This window comes from Gymnoscopelus braueri (assembly GCF_963280865.1).
Source record: "Gymnoscopelus braueri genome assembly, chromosome: 6".
Classification (NCBI taxonomy): Eukaryota; Metazoa; Chordata; class Actinopteri; order Myctophiformes; family Myctophidae; genus Gymnoscopelus; species Gymnoscopelus braueri.
In genome coordinates, this window is record NC_137607.1 from 35882282 (window position 1) to 35892511 (window position 10230).

At 46.0% G+C, this 10230-nt stretch overlaps 1 protein-coding gene across 2 annotated transcripts in view; it reads right to left on the reverse strand.

Annotated features, from left to right (window-relative positions):
• Positions 1-881: 881 nt before the first annotated feature.
• Positions 882-10230, reverse strand: part of pdgfra (platelet-derived growth factor receptor, alpha polypeptide) — a 29291-nt gene continuing 19942 nt past the window's right edge. For both annotated transcript variants that reach the window (XM_080430268.1, XM_080430267.1), the window contains exons 21-29: positions 9702-9873; positions 8230-8399; positions 7787-7902; positions 6590-6712; positions 6258-6369; positions 5765-5864; positions 5354-5459; positions 3514-3749; positions 882-3152 (exon numbers count right to left, since the gene is read on the reverse strand). In XM_080430268.1, the coding sequence (XP_080286394.1) occupies positions 3005-3152; positions 3514-3749; positions 5354-5459; positions 5765-5864; positions 6258-6369; positions 6590-6712; positions 7787-7902; positions 8230-8399; positions 9702-9873 (1283 nt within the window). In that variant the 3' untranslated portion in view covers positions 882-3004. The remainder of the gene's footprint in view (positions 3153-3513; positions 3750-5353; positions 5460-5764; positions 5865-6257; positions 6370-6589; positions 6713-7786; positions 7903-8229; positions 8400-9701; positions 9874-10230) is intronic.

A 10230-nucleotide genomic window follows, 5' to 3' on the forward strand; every position in this document is an offset into this window, starting at 1 on the left:
CTTGTACTTGTAACTAAGTATTTCTACATTGCAGTATTGATACTTTTACTTAAGTAAAAAAAATTACTTTTTCCACCACTGGTTAAATGGAATACACTCTGTCTAGTGGGGACCTAGGTGGTCGCCCCTCACTGCCCTCTATTGGAAATCAATTAGATTGCATAGTGCAAGTAAAGAATGCAGGATATTGTTGACATTTTATTTTAAAATCTAGGCACGACACTTTTTTGTTTGTGTTGCATTTAGTATCAATTATTTGTTTGTAAATATGGAAGTGTCTGATGTAGGCAAGGTGTGTGCGTTTACATTGCTTTGGCAATGTAAACTTATGTTTTCTCATGCCAATAAAGGCATGAATTTTGAATCGTGTGTGTGTGTGTGTGTGTGTGTGTGTGTGTGTGTGTGTGTGTGTGTGTGTGTGTGTGTGTGTGTGTGTGTGTGTGTGTGTGTGTGTGTGTGTGTGTGTGTGTGTGTGTGTGTGTGTGTGTACGCGCGCGCGCTCGCTCGCATGCATGGACTGTGGCTGTGAAGGCTCTTAGTTATGGCTTGAACGTCATTGGGAAAGGCGAAAGGGAGACCTTTGTTAGTTCAGTTTCAGCTTCACCCAGCTGATGGCTGCTCAGATGATGCGCACATAGACCAGGACCAGGAGGCGAACCTTCTGATTACCAGAGACGGCCTCTCTTAAACATCTGGGATCATGAGATATCGTTAGTGATAAGTGTCATGCATCTGTGTTTTTCTCATTATCATTTATCATTACAGGATGTCCTGTAAGTGGATGTGTGGTAAATACAGGTAGATGTTCTTAAGTTCCCTTCGTGTCTGAGCATGCATTCACATCTGCCTGTGCTCAATGCAAACAAGATTAAAGGCATCCATTACATTATAAATCATTTATTGAAATATAAATCTTCTGAATGTACATAATGCATATTGAGACATAAAGATAACATTGGGGTATTGGGTGTTAACTACCTCTTAAGTACAGACACGGTACCATGGATGACACCTGCCTTCCTCTCCGCAGCACGTCACTGCCGCCGTAGACAGGGAATCTTCTACTAACTAGAGCCAAATCTAACCTGTCTTTGCTCCATGTGGAGTTCAATCCGTGACAAGATCCAAAAAGGGTAAAGTAAGAAAAATAAAAGTGCAACAGTTTTAACAATGATAACAGAAGACATCAGCCCACAGTGAAAGTGAGTGAGACAGTAACAAGACTGGTAGAGTAGCTAGGAGATACTGCAGGTTCATATATAATTGGAGTACAGTATCAGATCTACATGATTGTCTAGTCTATGGTGTCTTAACCACTTGAACCGTATCATTTTCGTAGACCGGGGTCCCCCAGGGATCTATACTTGGTCCCCTCCTTTTTTCCCTCAACACCAAATCATAGGTACGCTAGGGTTCATGTGGTTAAATGTCTCTGTCAATGGGACAGGCATGAAGATTGACGTAGGAGAACTCTGTGTTCTCTGTGATTTGGAGGCTCTTTTTGGAAGGCTTTGTTTTTTTTGGAAGGTCTTGCGTTAGTGACACAAGAGAGCTATCAAGTTGTACCAATTATTTATGAAGACTTTGGCAAAGACATAATATAGTGTGTTATGTTTCTGATTCCGTGCTTCAACTGCAAGTTCCCCTGGTGAAAGACTTGCTAAATCCAGTATTATTATTATTAATGTTCATATGTGTGCTAAGCAAATAAGGTCAGGTCAGGTTATTTTGTGTTTTGCTGATCCACAAATCTCTGGAACTTTGGCCATTAGGGGTTCTTGTTGGTCACCGTTACAAACAGTGGACGAGGATTGGGCTTGATTAGCATTAAGCAGAGAGGAGATTCACAGGGCAGAATACAGGTGCAGAAGCTTAAACATGTGCTTGCTATATAAAATACTTTTATCCCAATAATTCTCTCATATAAAAACACTCTACATCTATTTACATTACAATCACACTGGGAACTTTCCTATGACGAAGGCATGTGACAGGATTTGGTCAAGGTCAATTGAAGGAACAAATTTGGTGACGACAGCCATAACTGTACTTGAGATAAGAAGTCACAAAGAAGCATGCAGCTTGAAAGACACTCTCTGATATCCGTACTCTTCGCTTAACCCTCTACGGTCACTCTACCTTTACCAAATATTCACAAATAATACATGTTTACATATAGACGAAGTACAAAAATAGATTTGGACCGCTGCTCTTATGTAGCCACTGACGACATAATATGGTCATGTACAAAAAAACAATATTATACATAGTCCAGGATTTGTGCTTTTTAAATCAAAGTATTGCTACTGATTGTACCAGCATCAGGTGCTTATACTGTAGGTACTCTGTAGGTGTGTGTGATGTGTGAATGGCAGTGATCTCCTGTCCAGTTCTCTTTGCTAGAACTGGATACGTACAGCTTGGAGAGCCTATCTGTAGTGGTTCAACATGGCCGAGTGACAGACTGTGGCGTTCTTTCATGACCGATGTGTCCCTCCTTGCTTATTTTGCTGTCATAAAAATGCCCTATAGAATAATGCTCTACACAAATTACAAAGACAAAGTCTCTCTCCGTTCTCCCTCTTCGTGTGCACTCGTTCCCGTCCGACACTTGCGTACAGTTCGCAGGGAACGGCGTCTTCTGACGGTCCTCAATGTCTCCATTTCATCGCCGCTGACTCCTCCCTCTGTGCCACCACAGGGGGGGGGGGGGTCGGGGGTGGCAGTGTCCTAGGTAAGGTTAAAGGGACGTACCGATAGTCTCACCACAGACTCATCCAAGCAGTCAAGCAAGTGGTTTAGTTCTGTCCCCCGCCAGGGACAGGGCAGTCTCGGTTCAGAGGTGTGGTGTGAGGGGGCTTCAAGGAGGGAGGGGTATTGGTTGTGACGAGGGTCTTTGGTTGATCTGTGGGTCTATCATCCTAGCTGACCCCCTCCCCCCACACTTACAGCCCTCTTCCTTGTGTCCACAGGTATAGGGGAGGGATGGGGGGGTGGGAGATCATCACAGGAAGCTGTCCTCTACCAGGTCACTAGAGTCCAGACACATCTCATCCAGCAACGTGATGTCCTCCAGAGTCTCACCCTCGCGTTTGGCAAGCGTGGAGCTGCTGGAGCCCGTCTCGATGGCGCTCTCCTCAGACGTCTGCGAGCTGCAGGAGACACAGATGCAAACTGGGTTAGTGGCTACTATATACTTCTATACATAACAGGCTGCATATCTGTGCAGTGTGGCTGTGTCTCAGCCACATAGTTTGTTTTGGCTTCCAGCGCCCCCTGGTGGACAAAGTTACACACAGCATTACATGCAGACAGCCTCATTACAAGAGTTTCACATTCGAGCTTTGCCTGGCTCAAGTAAATGTTATTTTGGACATTCAAAATGTTTAAAAAATATTTAATATCTTATAATATTGTCTATTATTCTCCTCTACTTTCCAATTGGCTCCACTGGCGGCAGTGGGGCCATGGCCCCAACTTTGATCTAAGGTGCATTTAGTGGCGTTGCCTTGCCTGTGTCGGTTCCTCTTTCCGTACTCGTCGTCGGACATGGGGTCCAGGTCGGGGAGGGGAATGATATATCCGCTGTCGGAGCTGAGGCGCTGCTCGTCGAAGCCGCTCTCCCGGTCCTTCAGCTTGCCGTGGTTCTTGTAGGCGATGCCGATGTAAGCGTCGTCGTTGTCTGCGCACACACGGGTCACAGCGGGGTGGTCACTCTTCAGGAAGTCGTGGTTCACCCTCTCGTAGCACTGCACAAGAGAAGAGGAGGACATATTAGTGATCACAGAACCAATGATGTTACGCTACAGTGGACAATACCTGGCTTGCAAACACACTGTTTATTATTAAATACTTTATCCCTGTTGTCATCAGCTGATGACTTTAAGAAAACACAAAAAAATGTCAAAAGATTTTGTAAAAGAGTTGACTAAAGGCCTATGCACACCTAAAAATGTTGACGACAGGTGCATAGGACAAAAAGAAGATCCAAGCACAAGAAGAAATGATCCTGCACGGAGTGCACGCTGTCTGAAACTTGCAAAAATAGTCTTTATTTAATAACAAAGTTTCGGTCCTTAGACCTTCATCAGGACAAACATGTAAGTTATTATTTTGCACGTTTCAGACAGTGTGGGAGATCATTCCCTTTGGCACATTTCAAAACAAAGGTTTGTGAAATGTAAACTGATGTCTTAACGCTGCAGCAGAGTTACAAGAGAGCTTGAACATCACGTTTCTTCTTCAGAAAATAGTAATAAATCACCTCAGTTCATAAATGACAAAAACACAAAATGATTTCCCCATCAACTGGAACAGCTGTGTGTGCGTGTGTGTGTGCGTGTGCGTGTGCGTGTGCGTGTGCGTGTGCGTGTGCGTGTGCGTGCGTGCGTGCGTGCGTGCGTGCGTGCGTGCGTGTGTGTGCGTGTGCGTGCGTGCGTGTGTGTGTGTGTGTGTTTGTGTGTACACGTTCTGCCTAGCTGCGACCATCAGCTGGGCGCTGAGTCTGAAACCGAACCGCATTGTCCCGTCACAGGCTGAGGTGCTAAAACAGGAGCACGGTCCCTCCTCTCTGCCTAACCAACATTAAGCCTCAGTGGGTGGAGGGGTTTGATGTGCCATGTGTGTGCGGTGCTGTGTTCAACAGGATAATTATGGTAGAGAGCCGTGGGGCTGCGTCACTCCCCGTGCTGAAGGCCAGCCGCTATAACCTTCCAGCTGTTGCATTAGCACCATAACACACCGTATCGCTCTGCAGCGGAAACGCAGGGCGCTGAGAAAACCCGCACAAACACAGGCTCTGAACGCACAGTTACAGGAAGTGGCTAGAGATTTGTGTGGCTTTTTTCTTTTCCTTTTTTTTTTTACCGAACTACCATCCTCTTTTAATAGTTTACTCTTTTCTCAACCTGTATTTATCGACCAGTCAAAGTAATTAAAAAACAAGTTGCTTTGTAGGACTGTTGTCGTTGGCACAAGTCAGGAAGACATTTTGGACGAATCACAGAGACGGAGGTCTGGGGAAAAGGCCAAAAGGCCAAAAGGCTAAAAGGTTGTCCGTAAACATAAAAGCAGAGGGGGTGGAACAGACAGGAGTTTTAGGACAGAAGAGAGGTGTTCAAGTGCAAAGCAGGTGTGAGGTTCAGAGAGATTTGCTGGGGGGGGGGGGGGGGGGGTATGCCTCTGCTCTGATACCCCCTCTGGTCTTTCATATGTGATATGTTTTATCACTGCTTCTCTTGTATGTGTTAGAGAATTAAATACATGCATTTCCTTTGGGGAAATGTAGACTGACTGATTTGTGTGATATTTACGTTTCATAATATCACAATTTTACAAATGTGGAGACACTCACCCTCTTGTAGGTGGAGGGCAGCAGCGAGGCCACGACGTCACTCAGCCCCTGGAAGGTAGGCCTTTTCTCTTGCTCACTGTTCCAGCACTTCATCATCATCTCATACCTGGAAGAAAAACAAATACAAGCCGTGTTATCACAGGGAGGGGAACGGATGGACAGAACAACCTGTCAACAACTGTCCTGAGGCAATTGGCATGCTGTCATTTAGCGGTGACTCATGACACGCGTTGTACATCACTGCTTGCTAACAACTGGCTCCAAAGTTACAGTTGCATCTGAATACAGAATTACACAGGATTACACACATGGATAACAGGCAGGACAAATGATTTGTGCCGCATGTTATCTATGCAATCATAGTACACAACAACACCACGCACACAAAACATAACGGCGACGAAAGCTTACACGTCATCGGGCGCATGCTCCGGTTTGGCCATCCTGTATCCACTTTTGATCTTGTTGTAGAAGCTGGAGTCTACCACCATGCCTGGATATGGGGTGCCGCCTGGAAGACAAACCCAATGCACTCTCATCACTAATGCTACCTCTTCATTCAACACCTTTCTGTTGAAAATGCATAAAAAAAAATAACTATAAATATATATATATATATATATATATATCAGATAGTGAAGAGAGACGGACAGAGAGAGGAGAGACATGTAAGACAAGACGAGGCTGATCCACAAAACACCCCTGAAAGATCACTTTTGTCAGTATAATTTAGCGTTAGGCCCACTCTAGTCTTAATCTCACTTCTGTGTAGAATCTAAACTTCTAATCTGTAGATGCTGTTCACCTATGTACAGAGAATCGGCTCAAATCTTTCCAGCCACCTCATGGTGAATTCTTCCCTCCTCTCTTCTTAAGAGCTGACATGTGCATGATAGACACTCACCTAATGAGAAGATCTCCCACAGGAGAATGCCGTAGGACCAGACGTCGCTCAGAGTGGTGTACATGTTGTCAAAGATGCTCTCCGGTGCCATCCACTTCACCGGTAGGAAGGTCTGTGGGGGGAAATCAAACATAAGGGGGGACTTTCAAAACACACTGGTGATGTTCAGTAAATAGCCAGCAAACAGCTGTAGAAGAAAACTGTAAAGGTAACACATAAGCTCGAGCACTGGGAAAAGCAGTGGGTTGTTGGATGTCCCAACAGTAAAACTGAAAATCTTCTATCAGTAAAAACTGTAAAAAAAAAAGCTTGCAGCATGGGCAGAGACTTACGCTGCCTTTGGAAACGTAGTTGTTGTCGTGCATGATGTCTCTTGCCAGGCCGAAGTCGCAGATCTTCACTATCTTGCCCTGGGAGAGGAGGACATTCCTGGCAGCCAGGTCTCTGTGTACACACTGAATGGAGAAAAGAATGGTATTAACGTATATCATTGCACCGTATGCTATACAGTGTTCTCTGCGACTAGAATACACTCATTCCCATTCACAAAGCGTTAAGTTTCAATTCCAGTCATTTTCCCCCATACAGTCCGGTACATCTATTCCTGTTCCATTTAATTTGAGCTCATTCTTAATTCCCATTTCATATTTCCCTACAAAAGTGCTGCCTTTGTGTAAACATGCCAGTTAGAGGGACAGCCATGACCGCTAATAGCTATGAAGCTGAACGAGGTGGCTTCTGGCTCCAAGCTCGTCTCTCTTGCCTGGCAGATCCAGACTGCCCTGCGCTGCTATATTCGGCGCCTGGCCGCTCTCCATGAGCACGCTCTGGCCGCTTATCGCCCAAACCCCTGATTTACTGGGCCCGCTTGGCGCTGGACGGCTGTCATCATGCAGGACCAGAGCATGGAGCCAGAGCCCACCATCAGAGTGCCGCGAGTCAGGCGGGAAGACTCATGTGGTGGACACGCCCCCATCTAATGCGAACCAACATGGAGGTCAGACCAGCCCAGGCCTCACCAACGCCAGTGTCTTCGGATATAGAATAACGGAAGCCACCGACATCGTCCGGCAGTTTTTTAAGGTCACTGTGGATGTTATGCACAATCGGCAGGAGGCACTGTGCCTGTGTTTTGATTCTGATGAATTTGTCTGAAACCTCAACATCTGAAATGTCAACAATTCAACTACTATGTTCATATAACATGGTATCTCAAAGAATTCCAAAAATCTTTTATGTATTCTTAGATTCTAAGATTACCTTTTTGGCATTTCTGCTTTATTTCGATAGCGACCTTAAAGTTGGACAGAGAGCAGGGCAAACAGTCCAGCTGGCCGGGACTCAAACCGAGGACATGCTGAAAAGGGTATTTTGCCATTCAGCTCTCGGGTCTCCCCACTCAGCAAACACCTCACTGAGTGTTGGACCCTTACGGGTCAGTCTCTACACTCTCTAGAGTTGAACTAACACTCAAGAGTTTGCTTTGTTTAAGGATCTGAGGGTATTCCGCAGCCTGGGGTCTAACGTACGTTTTTGGAGGACAGGAACTCCATGCCTCTGGCCACTTGATAGGTGAAGCTGAGCAGGTCGGTGGTGCTGAGGCCCTCGTCGTTGTCATCTGATAGCAGGTTGTCCATCTCGTTGTCTGGGATTAGGGGAACACAGAAACACAAACAAGATATCACCACGGGCAGCCGGTGAGCGCCGTGTAGTCCACCCACTGCAAATATAGAAGTGGCTGCCTCTAAACCTGCCTTTTCCTAATGGCAGGGAGAAACCGGGCATTATTATGTGTGCACTGCAATTATCCTCTCTGTGTAATTACAGGGCTGTGAACGGGCCTAAATATTGTCGAGGGTGTACCCGGTCAACCGGAGCTGAGGCAAACATGGGCTCTAAGACTGTTGAGACGGAGGGTGAAATGGAGAGGAACACAAAAAGGGGAACGGGGTGTCTACTAGGGGGTGCTTACCACCGTTCTGTGAGGGCGGTTGGTCGTAGTGGGACCTGATGTCCGAGTACTTGGAGCCGTTGCTCATCTCCAGCATGGGGACGTACTGGGTGCTGTCCGCTTGCTTCATGTCCATGTAATCCCCCCCTTTGCCCCTGAAGGCTTTTCCCTCGAAAGACAGGATCACGTAGCTGCAAGCGAAAGAGAAAAGAGAGACAGTTAAGCGAAGCAGAGCATTGACTCTTCTCTTCTCTTCTCTCAACCCATGTTAGTGTCCCTGGCACCAGGGGTCAGGGTATGGGCGTGGTTGAAGCTGGCATGGTGGCCGGGGCTGGTTCACTTTGAGGTGCGGTCACACCGTGAGTCATATCCGTCAGACAAATGGACTACAAGAACTAAGCAAAGCGAGCCGTGAAACGTATTTCACGGGTTCTGGATTTATTTCCATATGCTCTGCTTCAGATAAGGTTCTCAGAACCTACAGTAGATTGGGTCCTGCACAGGAGGAGGTAGTACTACCCTCTGAGTTGTATGGAACCCAGAACTCGGGAGTTATACTTCCAAAATGTTTTCTAAAATAGCAGATCTACAAGCTCACAACATGTCACGATGTGAAGCGTTGTGAGCTTGTAGATCTGCTATTTTCGCTGTTTCAATTACTTTTTCTTTTTGTTTTACTTATAATGGAAGCGTAAACAAAAAGCTATCACAGAACTTCAGGGGTTCTGGAAGGTTTCAGGTTACAGGAGGTTCTGGGTTACCGTTTGTAGTCTAAAAGAGCCAAAAGATGAGCGGCCCGAGGGAAAGAGTGGGCCACAGCTTATTTACAGGGACAGCCTGGAACAGACACGATTAACAGGTAACCCCCCCAACCCCCCCCCCACCACCGCACAGTAATGGAATCAGGCTGAAAGCTGAGAGCCCTTCAGACTGAGATTTGATTAGAAGACGCCAGACAATCTCCTCAACCACGGGGAAGATGGGAGGGTTGCCGATTAGACGTTACCAAGTGAGGGAGCTTGTTTGTGTGTGTCTGTGTTTGCATCTGCGTGTGTGTGTGTGTGTGTGTGTGTGTGTGTGTGTGTGTGTGTGTGTGTGTGTGTGTGTGTGTGTGTGTGTGTGTGTGTGTGTGTGTGTGTGTGTGTGTGTGTGTGTGTGTGTGTGTGTGTGTGTGTGTGTGTGTGTGTGTCCAGATTGTGTTAATGGCTGTAAAACCGAGGCGAGGAGGCGGGGGTGAAATGAATGAGAGACAAATAACCGCTGTATGTGTGTCCATATGGCGTTATCTTTAATGTACTTAAGCCATACATTTACGGTCATCCAACCGTTGTAATTATTCTGGGAATTCCGTGGATGAACATAATGTATTTCAAATGTGTCTGCAAGTGCACGTGTGCGGGCACACTTTCTTTTGTATGTAGTATGGGTGTGCATGTGAGTGAAGGCACTGAATGCGCGCATGCCTGTATTCTCCTGGCATTTTCCTGGCATACCTTCGATTGCTCTCGTCCGCAGGGTTGATGCCAGGGTTGATGCCAAAGATGTCCAGTTCCTTTTCCTTCTTGTTCTTCTCTGGGTGCAGAGTGACGAAGTTCTCCCTGTTTTTGTGCAGGTAGTTCACCAGGTCTCCATGGAAGCAATACTCTGTGATGATGTAGATGGGGCCTGCACACACACACACACACACACACATACGTTGATAATGATGATTTTCGGTGCGTGACACCCATGCGCAACTAAGTATAAATCAGGAATAATACCAACCCCAACCCCTAAACCTAACCTAACCTAAATGTCTAATCCTAACCCTAACCTGATCGAAAATGTTTCACAAATATTTGATTGAAACTTTTATTTATTCTCGAAAAGAGCAATGAAGTTTAGCCTCATTTCACATCAAACTATTAATTTTGGTGATGCCATATTCATACAACCTGTGCTTTGTTCGTGGTGAAAGATCAATCTTAATCGCTGTGTAATATTTGCGTTCAGTGTGGATGTACTCATGACACAAAGTTTAGT